General features: G+C 35.9%; 1 protein-coding gene across 19 annotated transcripts in view; it reads left to right on the top strand.

Annotated features, from left to right (window-relative positions):
- The first annotated feature begins 1,705 nt into the window (after nt 1-1,705).
- usp32 (ubiquitin specific peptidase 32) overlaps nt 1,706-19,076 on the top strand; it is a 92,104-nt gene continuing 74,733 nt past the window's right edge. For all 19 annotated transcript variants that reach the window (XR_015509437.1, XR_015509436.1, XR_015509435.1 and 16 more), the window contains exons 1-2: nt 1,706-1,896; nt 18,081-18,208. Coding sequence is in view for 4 of the 19 variants with exons in the window: in XM_087284190.1 (XP_087140316.1) it covers nt 1,839-1,896; nt 18,081-18,208 (186 nt within the window). In the remaining 15 variants the exon portion in view is untranslated. The remainder of the gene's footprint in view (nt 1,897-18,080; nt 18,209-19,076) is intronic.

Raw genomic sequence — 19,076 nt, 5'->3', positions numbered from 1 at the left:
AACTTGAAAATATTTATACATTATTTCTATAATCATTCATTAATTTTCCTTTTGGCTTAGGCCCTTTAATCTAGGGTCGCCACAGCGGTATGAACCACCAACTTATCCAGCACATGTTTTACACAGCGGATGAGCTTCCAGCTGCAACCCAACACTGGGAAACACCATAGACTCTTGCACACACTCCCCACGCCAACATGAGGAGAACGTGCAAACTCCACATAGAAATGCAAACTGACCCAGCCAGGGCTCGAACCAGCGACCCTCTTACTGTAAGAGATTGTGCTAGCCACTGCGCCACGTGCTACCCATTAATTGTATATACTCATTTATAAATTAAAACCACACCCAAACCAGTTGTTACTGTTAACTAAAACTAAAAGTGTTAAAAAAATTTTGCCAATTGAAAAAAAAACCAAAACAGAAATATACTATATATATATATATATATATATATATATATATATATATATATATATATATATATATATATATATATTTATATATATATATATATATGAAAATATATTAAGTTTATATACTCATTCATAAATTAAAACTTAAAGTTAGTTTAAATTTAAATTTAAACTTAAAATTAAAAATAAAGTTAGTTTACTAAAACAAAAAAATATTACAATTATTTTTGTCAATTAAAAAACTAAACAAGAGAAAAAAAAGTATATATATATATATATATATATATATATATATATATATATATATATATATATATATATATATATATATATATATATTCATTCATTCATTCATTTTCTTGTCGGCTTAGCTTCTTTATTAATCCAGGGTCAGAATGAATTTCAGCAGAATGAACCGCCAACTTATCCAGCATATATATATATATATATATATATATATATATATATATATATATATATATATATATATATATATATATATATATATATATATATATATATATATATATATATATATACATGCTGGATAAGTTGGCGGTTCATTCTGCTGAAATTCATTCTGACCCTGGATTAATAAAGAGGCTAAGCCGACAAGAAAATATATGTATACACACACACACACCCTTAAACGTCAATTAAAATTAAAATGAAACTTAAATATTGGAAAAGATAATGCATTTTAATAGTACACGATCAATAGTGTTGTATAAATAGAACCAAAAACAATGCTACGTCAAGGTGGAAAAACTCTTAAAGCTACATTGTAAAACATAATAAATTAAGTAACGTTATAGGCTATAAAAAAAACTCGAATTTTAACCATATTTTTGGTATGTGATGAAAATAATGAAAAGCAATAGCCGAGGCTCTCCAGAGAAAGAAATTTGCTGCCTCCACACGGTGCTCCGTTCCAGAAAAAGACATTAAGTTGATCAGAGTCATCCTTTCATAATTCGCTTTTTAATTACAGCATTCCATTTTATTATCGCCCAGTATACACCATGCACTTTTAAAATAAAGAATGAGGTGTTGTTGAGCTGATGCAACGCGATGCAAGCCGGTTTAGGGGCCTCCTTACAACCACGCAAATTTCTAATATCTAAAATCAATCACGGAAATTAAAGTCGACTGCACAACAACCGGATGAGGGAAGCGTCAGCGCTGCGTTTCTTGCGCGAAACTGACGCTCATCCGCCCCCTGCACTATGATTGGACAAAACTCACGTGATTCAGTATGGAGGCGTCGGCGCTCGGACGCGTCACTCGTTGATAACGCAAAACTACCGCTTGACTTGATAGGAACACCATACCGAGGGTAAAAAAACAAAACAACGGAAAACAAGGCAACAGGCACCGGTCTCACTTTGCACATTTCTGACATTGCCATGAAATGAGGGCACCATGGGCGCCAAAGAGTCACGGATAGGCTTCCTTTCGTATGACGAGGCCGTTAAAAGAGGTAAGAGGTTTGAGCTTCAGCGATTAACGGCGGTCAGTCAGTTACGCGGCTGCGCTAAGCTAGCGTTAGCAGCGCTAGCCAGCTAGTTAAGCCCACATATTAACTCTTTCTGCGAGCTAACAAGCCTCGACCTGTCATTTCACAGAACTGTTATGCGAAGTAGCGGGTGGTAAATGTCTTGAGGGATGAAGGTGGGGCTGTTTGGGCTTGTCTTTGTTTTATTGGTGTAATGTTGTTGTCAGTGGTTGTGTCCCAAAACCCAGTGAGTTGTGTGCTTAGATTTTTCCGCATACTATTCGCATTCCTAAACTATCGAGATCCCCCAAAATCAGGCAATGTGAGGTTTTGACACGCAGTCAGTGTCTATCTAACAGCCGACTAGAAGTGTAACTAATCTGGGTGGTGCTGGAGCGTCTACACTGACAAAACAGATTTCCCTAATCTGTCAACATTTCTCAACACCACCGTGGTGTTTATCATGTACCCTGTCGCACTTTATCAGCTCTCTCTTCCTAAGCAGACAGTAGAAGTGCTTTCTCTGACACACTCAAATCAGATTTTTGCACTTACTACTGACCGGAGGATTTCCATCGCTTTACCTTCCGTTATTCTTGTGGTGGTGTTATTTAGGGGTGATTTTCACTTTCATAGGGAAGTGGGGTTTCTTCAAGGCTTGTTAAGCAACCGAAGCACCATTTAAGTCTTGGCTTATTTGATGCTGTTTTTGAAAGTCCGGTTGACAAGTCATTGACAGCTTAGCTGTGATCAGCTCAGATCGATCAGCTGTGAAATGTGTCCTCATTTAGGATGTAAACAAATATTTAAAGGGAAGTTCCTCCCTGTAATAAAGTCCTGCCACATTTACCTATTGTCATACTGATTTTAAACCTTTATGGCTTTTTGTTGGCTACATTAATAATACATTTATCATTTAAGCCTTGATTTAAGTGATGATGTTTTATAAAGTCATATTGACAAGTCATTAACAATTCCTATCAACTATGAAATGGGTCCTCAATTAGGATATAAACAAATATTTAAAGGGAAGTTACTCTCAGTAATAAAGTCTTGCCACATTTACCCATTCTCATATTGTTTTTAAACCCGTATGGCTTTTTTATTGGCTACATAAATAAGATTTTTCAAGACAATATTTAAGTTTTTTATAAGTTGTTATAATTATTATATATATATTTTTTGGTCATTTATTGTCTGAGTGGGTCACACTGAAATCACCCGAGGTTGAACAAATAATGCTAGAATTGTATTTTTGTTTCATTTGTCCAGTGACAACTGGTGATGATAAGGCATATATTTTGATGATGTGTATTGGAAAACTGTTTAATTAAAAATGTATCCTTAAAAGTGATCACACGTGAACACAAATTAATAGAGGAAGTAAATATAACTATTCAAATGATATGCACTACCTCTGCAATTCATTGGCCTTATATTGATAGATTATGTATTAGGCTCTATATGCAAAGCTAGAGTTTTAAAGCCAACGATAAACTTCTGGTGAAGGTTTAATGTGACTATTTTAAATTTCATAAGGTGTTTTTGCAGCATTTACGTTGTAATGTAATTACAATACATTCAGTTAAAGAGACTTAAGCATTCACTTAGTTGTTCACTTAGTTGTAAATTGTATTGGAAAAACTGAGGTAAAATATAATATTTAAAAGACATGGCGAGCGGAAATGGAGTTTAACGCAGTGCTTTTTATCCAATCTGAGACCCACTTCATAATGTATATCTAAATGACAGTGATATCACTGATATAATATCACTGATTTTTAAAGAAATCAGATCTTAAACATGACAAATTTGTAATGGAAAGACAGTTCACTGGAAGCCCTTGTGGTGCCTGGCTGAAAATTAAAAGTCAGTGTGCGTATAGCCCATTAAAGTAAAGATAGTTTGATTAAGTGTATTTGAGCCTACAGAACTCATCCACCTATTATAAATATGTATTTTCAGTGATCGAATCACAAGTGGACAGCCGAAATGCATCACTATTTCTACTTAGTTATTAGGTTGCATTCACATGCATGTCTTGTGACCACTTGTGTTCAGATCGTGGAGACCCTTCCTTCCTTATTTCATCAGGCTCAACATCAGTTTGACAAGAGAGCTGAGTGTGATGCATGACAACTATTGAATCCCATGTAACACAGCTTATGAGTGAGTGTGAAAGCCAGCAGAATGTGGATGACACCTGCATCTTTGATTGTAATCCATTTGTTTTGATATAACGCAGTGAACTCTGAGTACCTTGTTTTGATGCACTTTCTCTGAACAAGTCCCAAACTGATCACATGTTCGGTCAGTAGGCAGAGAGTAGGTGGTCTTTTGTCACTGTTTGAATACATTTGACCACATGAGCATTACCCTATGAAAACAGTTTGATCAAATTTTGATTGTGATCGTCACACAATGGGGTCGGTGCACAAACCAAAAATATATCATAGATCCTGTTGTTTACACCGATGATTAGAACTGTTTGCTTTTTGATGGGACACAACCCAATCTTAATAACAGGTGTAAATCTGACCTTAGACTGACAGTGACAAATACATGTACTGTAAATTAGTCTCTGTTGTGGCATAAACAAGGTCCTGAATTTGTATTCTTGATTTTAAGGCTCTGCATCTGCTTTTTGTTTGTTTGGGTGAGGATATAAGTTAGTGTTTACATTGAATAAATGTCAGCATACTCTTGAATTCTTCTGCCAGTAGTATTCAGACCTCGTCATAACTGCTCTAGTGACCTGACCACAGATTCGGGTTTCCATACATTGATAATATCCAGGTTAGGTGTCTGACACTGAAATCTGTGTGGCAGTCATGCTGGCAGTCAGACTGGGATCTCTTGATGCTGGTGTGTTTATGTGCGTCTAGTGGTTAGAGCTGATACTGGCACCTGAGATCAAGTGCGTCAGCACTGCTTATCTTTCCCCACCTTGATGAATAAGCAGAATTTAGCTGAGCATTATTTGCATCTTTGTTTCTCTTACCAGGAAACCACAGACCAGGATTTACATTCTGGCCAAATCTATAGCAACTACAGCGGAATTCAGTCGCTTTTTGCCTCTTCGTCTTGTTGACATAATTGCTGACATAATGTTTCACAAGCTAAACATGGTCTCCTGTGAGTCACCCAAGAGTGTTGAATTAAAAAAAAAATAGTGTGTTTTATTCCACAGTATTGTTTGTTCTTGCATGTTGGTGGGGAGAGGGAGTTAGCTGGCCCTGAGCCCGTTAGCAGAGGTAGAATTACCCTAATTGTTCCAGCTGCACCCACACGGTGGTGGCACATTTATTACAGCTTTTTGTGCCATGCTGCCCTACAACCAATGTTGCTGACATCACTTCATTACAATAAGGTAGTGTTGAGGGGGAATGGCGTTCACATCAGCATTTTATTCTTAGTGACATTAATGGCTTGTTCTTGATTGTGTATTGGCTTTTCTTAAATTCTAAATTATGTATGATTGATTATATTGAAATAAAATTAATAGTAGTACTTTTTTTAAATGCACATTTGACACAACTTGAGTTGATAGTAATAATGTTTTGAGCTTGAGATAGGAGATGCTGATGCAAATTGTTCTTTGATGGAACAGATTATTCTTTAATAACAACCTTTCCATATTGTTTTTAATATTTGCAATTAATGATAACCACAGGTATAGGACATACACTTAAAAGTAGCTTAACTTGGTGGTTTTTACAGTGATTATTAGCCTAAACAGTTTACAACAGTAAAACTGCTTAGTAAACAGGTAGGAAAACATTTATTTATTTTTTGCATTTTTGCCTTTATTATGATAGGACTGTTTGTGGATTGGAAGTGAATCTGTAGAGAGAAAAGGCTCAGTCAGTGAGCCAGGACTCTAACCAGGGACACTAGAAGTGCAATATTTGTACATGTCACAGTGGCACCAGTGAAACAAAACATCATTATGTCAAAATCTGGAGCACTTAGAGTGCATACTTCTGCCGAGTTCAGACTGCATGATTTTAGCCATGATTTTTACTCGCTGGTTTTGAGAAATTGTTGACAAATGGCTGAAATTACAGGCAAATCAGTGCTCGTTTACTCGAGCGACAATCACACAGAGCAAATTATCAAAGACGCGATCTGACAGAACGCTGATCGCTGACACCCTTGAGCTATTTGGCATGTTAAATATCTGGAGCTGTTGGCTCTTCAAAATCATGCTGTGTGAAATGTGTTGATTTTAAATAACATCGGCGATTAGTTACAGCCAATGAGAGAGCAGCATGCAGGTCAGTAATAAGTTGGGGGAGGAGTTCCGAAAGTATAACCACAATATTACCATTCCTGGATTCGATGGAAGAAAAAGGCTTCTTTTTGGTCTATTTTGACCCAAGAAATGGTGGTAAATCTAGTGTAAATTTGGCAGGGGCACCTATTTCTGTTTGACGAGCAATACCACAACCGGGTTGAAAAAGAAATTTTGTAGAGAAATTGCTAATACCCTTTAAAAACCAGGTCAGCAAAAGAAGTATATTTTGCTATCCCATTAGAAAATACCCCACTTTCTACCCCACAACCTCTTTTTCATTATGTAGTAAATAACAAAAGATATACTACGTAATTTCTCGCATGTGTTTGGTTGTGGGACGTAGTTTGCAGAACGAGACAAAGTTGTGATTTAAAGTTGCCAGCAATTCATCTAATTGTAATGTCATGCAGTGTGAAACCCTGTGTCGCTGATTCATCTTGCAGAGTAAACACTGCAGTGATGGAATGCTGCTCCAGATAGTCATGCAGTGTGAAACATCTGTGACGCCACTTCTTTGAAAATCGTGCAGTCTGAACTCTGCATTAGGGTGTATACAAATACTCCTTTATTCAAAATAGACCAACTAATAGGTTTTCGAAATGACTTGACTAATCAATTTTAAGAAGCTAGATATAATCAAACTGGTTTTGGGATCACTTGACCTCCAATTTAGGGCATGTTTATGTTCCGTGTTCTTGCATTTACTTCTTCAAAAGGTGGTGCAGTAGTTAGTACTGTCCTCTGACAGCAAGGTGGTCACTGGTTTGAGTACCTGCCGAGCCAGTTCGCAATTCTGTGTGGAGTTTGCATGTTCTTCCCTTGTCTGCGTGGGTTTATTCCGGGTGCTCCGGTTTCCCCCACATTCCAAACACATACGCCATGGAGGAATTGGATAAACTAATTTGGCCGTAGTGTATGTGTGTGAATATGAGAGTGTATGGGTACTTCCTAGTTATGTGCTGCGTAAAACATATGGAATAATTGGCGGTTCATTCCGCTGTTGCAACCCCTGATAAATAAGGGACTAAGCCAAATGAAAAGTATTCTTTTATACAAAAAATACACTTGTTTGTAATTTGCAAGTGGGAATTTTACAGGTACTGTGACAGCTATAAATTCATAAACACATTTCCTGGAAAATGATGATATATTGTGCAACATCTAATTTGTTTATGAGTTCACACAAATCAACATTTGTTTTGATTATTACGTCTTTTTGTAGAATAGTAAGCAGGTTTCCGAATGTACATGTAAGCATACATGATACATACAAACATTATGAAACATAACAAAAGGGATGTTTGCTTTCATTAATAATATTACAGCTGTGTCATTCTTTAAAAAAGGTCTTGGAATCATGAGCATGAAATTTACAGTTCACTCCAATGCTTATCCTCAAAGATTTTTCAGTGGCTTTCCTCCAAGATGAACATTCAATACTATTCTGTATTATAAACCCTGTCGCCTGGTGCCCACAGACATTGTTCCCGGTCATACGGTGAACCCAGGCAGTCCCCTGTCAGCATGACTGAGCGAGAGTCCTCTGAGATTCCAGGCCATCGAATCCATCTGAGATAATTAAATGTCGTCTTCAGGAATTCATGTTTATTTATACTGTTTACCTATAATGGTCAAGCGTCTCATTTGTACTCTGCTCGTCCTTGGAGTCTCGTGCCTAGAATGTAAGGTTGCCACCACCTACAGACCTACATTGAAAAAGCTTGCGGAGAACTCAAAGTAGGTCATGTTTCTGGGTAGAAACGCAGTGAAATGAGTTTTACTGTATGATCCAGTGTATCCTGCAGGCTTCCATCAGTAACTCAGAGCGTTATGGATCTGACTGTCTCTGCTCTGAGGGGAAGCGCTCTGACTGGACGAGGAAAGGGAAAATCAAAGCGGCTGTGAATGCTTTAGCAGTCTGTCGCTGTGCTATTTCAAAGAGGAGACCTGTCACTGAATTCCCCCAGGCAAGACGATATTTGCATTTCCTCGTTTCTTTTTCATCTCGTTAACATGAATCTGTTCCTCTCTGTTGGAAAAAGGTTTGCGTGTCTTAGAGTTTTCTGTTTAGAGATTATTTTGGAAATATTTATTATACGCAGTAATGCAGTCAGGTTGATAGTAAAAACAGGGAGTGTTATTGGAAAATAATTGAGGTCATTATAGCAGAGAATATAGGTTAATTTGCTTCAGTGCTGTACTGTGATAACTTGAACTGGTCCATAAAAAGTAGAACTTTAACTAGCAGTTCCAAAGTATATTTTCATATACCAGTGGACTCATTTTTCTTATCATTTCTTTTATATTATTATTATTATTTATATATTTTATTGTTTTTTTTTATAATTTAGGAAGTGTTTGGAAAATTGTTTGCCTAATTCCAAATTTTTTTTTTCTTCATTTTATTTATGAAGTGTTTGGAAAATTGTTTACTTAATTCCAGTTTCATCTTTTTATTTATTTTGTTTTATTTTATTTTATTTTATTTTATTTTATTTTATAGAGGTGTGAACCTACACTGATCTCACAGTTTGGTTCGTTATGGTTATCGTGCCATCAATTCGGTGCATCACGATGCATTGATGATGTTTTCCATACACAATTTGATATTTTACTTTACAACACAACAATTCTTGTATTAAAAAGTCACGTGATGTCATTTTCATCTGCTTATCTGATGCTGGGTCGGAGGGGCAGCAGTCTTAGGAGAGAACTCCAGACTTCCCTCTCCCCAGACACTTGCTCCAGCTCCTCCAGTGGGATACCGAGGCGTTCCCAGGCCAGCCGAGAGACATAGTCCCTCCAGTGTGTCCTGGGTCTTCCCCGAGGCCTCCACTCGGTGGGACATGCCTGGAACACCTCCCTAGGAAGGCTTCCAGGAGGCATCCGAACAGATGCCAGAGCCACCTCAGCTGACTTCTCTCGATGTGGAGGAGCAGTGGTTCTACTCCGAGCTCCTCCCGGGTGACAGAACTCCTCACCCTATCTATAAGGGTTAACCCTGCCACCTTGTGAAGGAAACTCATTTCAACCGCTTGTATCCGAGATCTTGTCCTTTCGGTTATGACCCAAAGGTCATGACCATAGGTGAGAGTAGGAATGTAGATTGACCGGTAAATCGAAAGCTTTGCCTTTTGGCTCAGCTCCTACTTTACCACAATGGACCAGTACATTGACCGCATTACTGCTGCCGCTGCACCGATCTGCCTGTCTCATGCTCCATCCTTCCCTCACTCATGAACAAAATCCTAAGATACTCCTCCACCTGGGGTAAAGACTTTCCTCCAACCTGGAGATGGCAAACCATCTTTTTCTGGTGGAGCACCATCAGCATTTATAGCAAATAAACAAATGTTAATATCCCGCTCGCTTTATGAGCCCTGCCGAGCGAGTTCTTACACCCCTATGATTGATCATGCGCTCAACAGAAAGAGCTTCGATTGGCTCTAACGCCCTGTAGTTGTTCACCGATGAGTGACGATGATAAACGACGGCGGGAATCACAGCTGATCCATCATAGATGCAGTGGAGAAAACTCTCTGCAGACACGCTTGTGTCTGTGTCCAAAGGCAACTCTGAAAAAGTCGAGAGGAGAGGAAAAGTCAAAAGGGCCAAAGTGAGAGAGAGAAATGGAGTTTACTTTCATTTACTTTTTAGCAAACACATACACAGTGAATTGGGGAGAGTTTCTGCGTTTAGTAGCTGGAGTGTGGTTGCACCCAAACTCTGGAACTCTCTACCACGCTCACTCCGTTCTGCTAGTAATATCTCTGAATTCAAATCCCTACCTAAAACTCACTTATTTTCTGAATGCTTCACTTCTGATCGGCCAAACTGACCACTTTATCCGATCCACCTGCACTCTGCTTATTCGTCTCTTAGGTCTTGTTTTTGTATTTCCAGTTTGTTATATTTAACTTCCTGTATGTTTGTGTTTCTTTTATCTGCTTGTACTATCTCTTTTTGTCGCATTCTTTGTAAAGTGTCTTTGAGCTCTGAAAAGGCGCTATATAAATAAAAATTATTATTATTATTATTATTTTAATTACTCGTAATCGCCTCCCTCACCATAGTAAGCTACCGTGATATAGTGCATATGAGATAAACAACATCAGTACATAATAACCGAATATCATCTATTAATGAACCAATGCCGAATTGTTCGCGTTTACATCGTGGTGCACCGAAGAAACATTTTAATTTTGACACCCCTATTATTTCATTTCATTTTATTTAATTGTATTTTATTTTATTTATGAAGTGTTTGGAAAATTGTTTACCTAATTCCAAAGTTTCATTTGGGTTAGTCCCTTTATTAATCAGGGGTCGCCACAGCAGATTGTACTGCAAACTTATCCAACCCATGTTTCACACAGTGGATGTCCTTACAGTCGCAACCCAGCACTGGGAAACATTCATCAAACATTAGCTTATTCAAATCACCTATACCACATGTCTTTGGACTGTGTAATGAAACTGGAGCAAGCGGAGGAAACCCACGCAAACACGGGGAGAACATGCAAACTCCACAAAGAAATGACAACTGACATATTCAGGGCTTGAACTAGTGGCCTTCTTGCTGTGACGCAACAGTGCTACCCACCGCACCACTGTGTCAGCCTTTTTATTTTATTTAATTTCATTACATTTCATTTCATTTTATTTTATGAAGTGTTTGGAAAATTGGTTATCTAAATTTTAAAGTTTTATTTAAATATTATTTTAATATATTTTAAATACTGCCCAGTTTTGCCTTGTAAGGACCTCAAAAACTGGTCAAGCATTTTTCCTGCACATGTACAGCATATTTCTGCTGCATAAAACATTTTCATTGTCATCACCTTTTCACTGGAACATCTGGTGCCATGATTGTGTTTATGAATTTAGTATGTTGTTTACCTCATTTATTGACTTTCACCTGCAGAAAATTATACAGAATAACCATACTACATCCAGGTCTATTAAAATGCCCGGGGAGAGCCTGCAGGCATATATTAGCACACATCTGCTGACCTGTCGACTTTGAAGCATCTCAAATGGAGCGGTGTGCTTGACAGTATGAGTATTCTGCATCACAAGAAAGCACATTGACCAACCTCAACCTTTCCCCTTGTAGAGTATTTTGATCTATAGGTTTTGACCGGGGTGAGTAGATGTCATTTGTGGATTTAAAGGTTCTCTAATGCTTTGTTAAAAAAAAAAAAAAAGTCTTTAGTCCTGAGGAGTTTTTATGACCCTCCGAGCTCTAAACTGTTTTCTCAGGCAATCCTTTAGGGTTCTCTCCCTGTGTCACTTCCTGGAGTATTTCCTTTCATGATATCTTCATATCACAAAATACTCATTTCTTCCTGGTATTATAAATTGTGACAAGACTGTTGAGTAAATATGCTTGCTTGGTGGTAGAGTGATGTAGAGTGCTAAGGTCAGATTCTAGAATTAAACCTCCATTAATTTTTTTCATAGGGAAATTGATTTTGAACAATTGCCGTTTAAAAACAGAACAGAGGGTGTAATTGATTGTATATAAGTTATATATAAGTTGTATATAAGTACAACTGTCTTAATTTTTTTCACAATTTTTTCAAATTTTTTTTTATCAATAATGTTTAATAAAAGAATTTGTTTAGAAAATCTTCATTACATATCATCACACAGTTGAAAAAGTCATACTAATCAGAGATTTGCAGTGTGCAAAATGCAAAATGAGTTTGTTTGTTTGTTTGTTTGTTTGTTTTTTGTAGCTCTGGGCACTTCCATAAAGCACCACAGATGACGCAACAGAGTCACACTCACTATTATAACTATAGACATGTTTATTGTATTTCAAGATATTATTGAAGTTAATGTTTTTATAGATATAACTAACAACTTATTTACTTATATGTTTTTATATTACTCCATATTGTTTAATTCAGTAGTTTCATTTCCAAAGCTTTGTTATTTTATTTTACTTAACTGATATCTCTTTTTTTTATAATAGTAGTAATAAATAACAATAATAAGAAGAATACAGCTTTAAGTACCTGACAGATATGATACTTACCATTTCAATAATTTTTTTTTATCCTGATTATAGTGTGACAATATCACAACATCTAAACTATCCACAAGTATTGCTTGTCAGCTACCCTTTCACAGTAGGATATAAACAATGCTACTTTTCAATAACTCATTGAAAGAACTTGTTTAAGTTTAGCACTTAAAAAAAAAAAGTTGTGATTTTGTGAGTTGTTAGTATAATTATGTTTTTTTTGTGATTTAATGTGTACCTGCAATAGCCACATCACAAGATTAGATTGTTTATTAAAGATTAAAAGATTTTATGAAATTGTATTTTGTATTATTAAATAAAATTATTTATACAATGATGACCATGTTATTTTACATTTGATTGCAGTTGAATATATTGTTAGCTTCACACCAAAATCTTAATGCACTGTTTATTTTATTTTTATATTCTTTTATTTTTGCAAATTTCGATTTTAAAAATGCTTAATCACCCCAGTCAAATTACATTCTTGAAATCTTTCCCAATAGAGCTATTTAAATCATCTACTGTAGTGAATTTAGATTTATATCACAATATATCGCAAGAAAACAAAATATTGCAATGTCAGATTTTTCCAATATTGTGCAGCCCTAATTTATTGCAAAAAGGATTCCTAAATATCCTGAGGCCGACAATTTTATCACAGAGATGAAAGTTCTCGTTTGAACCTATTTTTGGAAGCTTAGCATTGTATGTGGTGAATGTGATTTACAATATTCGTATTTCTCTCTAGATCTTCAGTACAGCACATAAAGCGTTCTAATAAGCACTGTTCCAGCTCAAAGTATCACTTTAGTGCTGAAATTGTACTTTCACTAGATTGCATGCGAGGTCTGTCTGTTGTAATAAATTTTAGTATCAGTGAAGTCACATCACGCACAACATGCAACATATACTGAGCACTGACAAACAGTCAGAATTAACCATTGACTAAACATTGTTTAGACTTGACATACCAAGCTGACAGTCAGTTGTCATTGAATGTTTCTCTTTTTAGGTATTTGATGTTACACACACACAGAAAAAAAATATTTCTTGGTGTAATTTAATTGAATTATGCACACATTTCCACTCATTTAAATTGCCATAATTTAACCTGTTTTAGTCAAATGAAACCTAAAGCAAAATTAATTTTGAACCAATGACGTCAAATTCATTTTATTTGAGTTACATTGTGACTTAAAGTTGCCTGGAACACATCTTTCACTTGTGGAGGCAATTCATCTCAAACATTTAATTTTGACAACCAAAGTTTTCTGTTATTTATTGCAGTCCAGACTCCTTTAATGCTTACTGTTGACTAAGACTGACCTCAGAACTAGCATTAGCACAGTTATGTCCCACTGAGTGAAGCAACAAACATTAATGGTGTTAATAAAGCTGCCACCACCCAAAACATGAATGCTACTCTTCTGCAAGGCAGTAACCCCAACATTCTTCTAAATCTTCAAACTACATAAAGGGTAAACGTTAACAAGTCTTTCTCGTAACTTAAATCACCTCAGATTACTTTTATTGTCACATTTTCCTCTCTTAAGGCAATTCCAAGCAAAACTACACATCCATTACACAGGAAGTTAAACCAACACAATTGCTTCATGTTGTCCCAACACAAAATGATTAAATTCATTAAAATGTTTCTTTACACACTAAAAAAAGATTCATTGGATTTACTCATTTTTAAGGTAAGTGGTTGCAAACAATTTAATTGGGCTGAATTTAAACAAACTAATAAATTTAGTAATGTTCAACTTTATTTGTATGTTTAAATTCAGCCCATATAGTGGGTTTCACTCTCCTTATAAATAATTTAGTAAATCCAATGATTAAACACAAATTGTCCCAAAAATAACTAGTTTGAACAAGAAGCAAAAATGTCTTACCATTTATTTATTTTTAACAAATATTTTATTATTAGTACTTAGACTTCTTTGGGGTCTTCTTGGTCAGTTGAACATGTTAAATCAGTATGAACGATGAGGAAATGATGAGAGTTCTGATTGGCTGTTAATTTTAACAAATCAGTGAAAGTGTTTGCTTTGGTTATGGTTTGTCCATTTGCAACACTATTTTTAATTTTCCTTTAAAGTTTTACAGAAATAGATTAGGTTGACCCTTCAGTCAACTTTCATCACCATTAGTGCTCCTGTGACTTGATGTTTCTGAAATGCAAAAACTTCTTTATTTCAGAAGATCAAAATAAAACCAAGCCATTAACTTTCAATTTTAGATTTTAACTTGATGGTCTAGAATAGATTATCTTATGAACCTTTTAGTGAATCAGAAACAGTGTAACCAGTGTAGTTCAAACAAATGATTCTTTTGAGTCGAGTAATAAGCATCAATCAGTATAACAAATCAATCACTAAATGATCTCACCGGATCAGTCATAAAAGCAGCACCTGACTCACTTAATGAACTCCAAGTTACCATAACATTCAGTGAAATCTATTTTTGTGCATTTAATAGAAGTGAATTGAAATCAGCGTGCTTTACTGTTTGCTTATGCCTTATTGCGAACTATATTTAGAAGAAATGATTTTTAGTCAAAATATACATTGATATATTTATTTTTATATATATTTTTTCCTTTTTCAAAACAGTTCAGAAAGAAACAAGCAAAACAATACCAACAAAAAACATTTTTAAAGGAACATGGAAACACAAAGACATGCAATACAAGTGTCAAAGGTCACCAAGTACAATCTTATTTACATTTGCATTTATGGTTAGTAAAATATGGTTGCTATAGAATTTTGTTAAGAGTTACGTATGAAACATCAACAGGCTCCAGATATATGTAAAATAAAAGTACCACAAAATAGTTAAAACATTAAATTTCCTCTCTTTACCCCAGTATTTAATAGGCTTGTTGTCTCAAGGAAAATGTCAGTACTTCTATATCATGCACCTCTTTTACAATATCATGCAGTTCACCTACAGACAGAGGATCTTCCTTGAGCCATTTCTTTGTAATTGCCTTTTTGCTAGTTGTTGGTAGTATATTAGGAAGATATGCATAATTTTTTTTGTTGGTATTTTTGAAGAGTAAATTCCCAGGATTAGTTTTAAAATTATATTAGATTCAATCCCATTATCGCAATAATCTCTTTATTCAAATCTTGACAATAGGTGTGTATAATATTAAAATCCCAAAATATGTGGAAATGATCAGCCAATACTTTTCCACATTTTCCCCAGCATTCATAATTTTTTTGATCTATAGTTTAAAGGAAATTTATTTTAAGTGTCATAAAGAACCTGATTACATTTTTCCAAATAAATTCTCTCCATGAATCTGAAATAATTGTGATCATCTGTGTTTCCACAAATAGTTAACCATACTTATTTGTTATAATTATATTGGCTTCCTTTTCCCATTTCTATTTTATATACATTGTTGACTGTTTCTTTGTTAATGTCAGACAGGAATAAATTCTTGATAGTAGTTTCTTATTAACTTTCTTTTTGTAAGTATTTATAAATACCTTTACTACCATACATTGAAATTTTGGAAATATATCAAATGTCAGGAAAGCATCAGACTCCGTAATAAGTTCATCAGTGCTCAAATGACTGTCACCCAAAATGACTGATTAGAGCACAGCTGTTTGGCTTCAATGATACACTTACACATGTTATTACAAGCATTTATCATATTACAAGCGAGTGGCATTTGTTGCATGCTTTAATTGTGAATGTACTATGTGCGGCATAAAATCAAGCATTTCTAAGTCTACTTGGATGTCTATGTAAGTGGTGTTGCGAAGTCAAAGTCCACTCCGTTCTTTCTGAAAAACATTTCTGGAAATCTGTTTGCAGAGAGCATGGTGTCTTGGCCCTGACCCTGTTATGGATGGGTCAAACAGAACAGTGCTGTGGTTTATGAGCAGGTCTGTGATGTATTGTGCTAGGCAGTACAAGGCTATGAGTTGAAAGAACGAAGCAGCAGTGGCCTCCTGTAAGTGTCCGGGTTGAATACAGGCTGCAGAGGCAGCCATGTTTAAATGGGATGAGTGCGTGTACAGTATGTGTGTGTGAGAGAGAGAGACGAAGGAGTATTGGCTGTAGTCCCTTTCTGCTATCATAACTCAACATGCTCTAAGCTACAGAAGAGAGTATGTGCGAAGATGGCCATGACTTTGACTTGTAAGAAGGTTGCTTGAGAGTCAGAGATGCCTTTCTCAGGCCTAAGGTCTGTTAGTACCAAATGTGAATTTTGTTGGCAGGATAAAAAACTAAATGAAATGATGAACTGCTTCATTGCTCAGGGTTTGTAGAGGAGTACAAAGAGCCTCATGCACCTAGAGATTCAGGTGTCAATCTGGCATTATATAAGCCCCTTTCACACAGTGATACCGGTAAATATCTGGAAAATTTCCGGAACGACTTTACCGGTATATTAAAAAAAGCGCTGTTCACACAGGCGAGAATCTGAAATAATTGTGATCATCTGTGTTTCCACAAATAGTTAACCATACTTATTTGTTATAATTATATTGGCTTCCTTTTCCCATTTCTATTTTATATACATTGTTACGGAAATTTTCCGGAAAAGAGCATTCACACATCCATTCCAAAATACCGGTAAATTCTGACATCATTCACCACAAATGAGCTTTTATACGGCTGCGCTTGTATTTGTAAACATTTGACTAAATTACAAACTCTGTGCATGATCAATATTGTGAACAACTTTCGCAGGATCACTTTCGCATGTCGAGATGTTCATAATATGTGCGTGTGCAGGCGCTCACAGGCACACGCAAAGCTTGAAGGTAAACAAACAACGGCTTATCATAAGCATCTCATCAATGATTATTTACACAGTTGGCATAAAGAAGAACATATAAACGTGATCTGACTAACTTCTAGCAGCTAAATGTGTCTGGAAAAATATTCAAAGGTTTTTATTCTCACAAACCGCGCGGACGTAAATGCGTCTGACTGTTGTGATTGGCTAAAGCAGACGTCTTACGTCAGCACGTTCTAGATGTGCACGCGCTTATTATGGTAATCTTCCTTCTGCATTCACACAGCGCAGCATTCCGGCAAATTGCCGGTAATGTTACAACTTCTCTTTCCGGAAAATAGCCAGAACGAATTTACCGGTATTTTCAAAAAGGACCTGTTCACACATACAACCTTTCCGGAAAATTGCCGGCAATTTTCTGGAAAGGTCTGTATGTGTGAAAGGGGCTATAGTCATATATTACTGACTTTATTTATGGCTATGTATGAATTACATTTCACAATAGACCAATTTACAAACACCGATCATAGTCCTGAAAATGTAGCCATCAGAGGAGTAGTCTCCATGGGAAAAGAACATGCTTAACTGTCGCCAACACGATGGAAGTCCTATCTCTGATATCATCCAAACACATTTTTAATATGCAATATCCTTATAAATAAACTGCGTATTTGCTATTAAAACAACTAAAATCTCGCCTATGAAGTCTCAAAAATACAACAGCTGCAGTGTTTGTCAAACTATAGTGAGTTTAGTCCTTGCTGTGATGCACATGGGTGAAAAGGCTGGAACAGTGCTGATACTTGAAGAATATCGCACGACTATCGGATTAAAATGATTATATTATCTTTCTAAAATATTCCAATGAAAGATATTTTAAATTGAATAAATTTTCTAAATTCGTACCTGTCAGAGAAAAAGACATTTTTGACTTGTTTTTGAACATTTATCGTCATTCAGTAGCAGATGCAAGCCTGTGTTAAGTACATATATAATGATGTGTAATGTATAATATACATGTATAATAATGAACCTCCTTTTTAAATTAGTTTTGTTCATTCTTTTCACAGTTACCGATGTGGAGCTCAAACGTCTGCGAGATGCCTTTAAGAGGACCAGTGGCCTGTCAGTGTATATGACCCAGCAATGCTTCTTCAGAGAAGTCCTGGGCGACGGAGTGCCACCAAAGGTTGCAGAAGTGAGTTCAACGTGATCATCATCACAACACCTCACAGCACCATGATCTATCTCCATCCTCCTACCGGTTGTTTTAGTGCTGCTTTTTCATGTGTTACAGCTCTCTGATTGATTGGTCGGTTCCCCTGGTATATTTCTGGCATGCCACAAATAGAAACCATTCATTTTGCAGCCTGTTTACTGTATCTCAGATGAATCTAGATAATATTTTATGCTCAGACTACATACTTTAGTATGCAGAGACAAAAAATAAATATATATATATATATATATATATATATATATATATATATATATATATATATATATATATATATATATATATATATATATATATATATATATATATATTTATTTATCTGATTGTCACAGCAGTCGTTATAAACTTAGAGTGTAAAAGTTACAGCATGCAGTTCCCTACTGTATATTTGCTGCTCTTTTGCATTGATGCTGTTTCACTAAACTATTTCCCTATTCATGCGTAGTTCTGTTTTGGTTTTCTGATGCTCTAGATACCCACAGTCATGTGGTTGCCAGTTGTAACCTAGTGAAGCACTAACTGGAAGAGTGGTGCTTGATGTTTAAACGCACTCACACATCATCATTTGACATTTAAAGACTTCTCTATGACCTAACCACTGTAACCAGCTCTCTACCTGCCTCCTGTATCTATAAAAGCAGTCCTCTGCGAGACGAATCATACAAAGATCCCCCTCTATTTTAGCAGAAACCTATCTGGACCAGACTTTTACTTGTTGTCATAGGAACTAGTATTTGGAGACCAGCCTGGCTAGTTATTTTCGGCTTGTTACTGTGTGGCTCTCAGCCAAGTTTTATTGTGAATAATGTATCCGATCAATACTTTGAGA

This window comes from Danio rerio, chromosome 15 (assembly GCF_052040795.2).
Source record: "Danio rerio strain M-AB ecotype USA chromosome 15, GRCz13ab, whole genome shotgun sequence".
NCBI classification, from domain to species: Eukaryota; Metazoa; Chordata; class Actinopteri; order Cypriniformes; family Danionidae; genus Danio; species Danio rerio.
The sequence above is the reverse complement of the archived record's forward strand: the minus strand, read 5'-3'. Positions and strand labels throughout refer to the sequence as shown.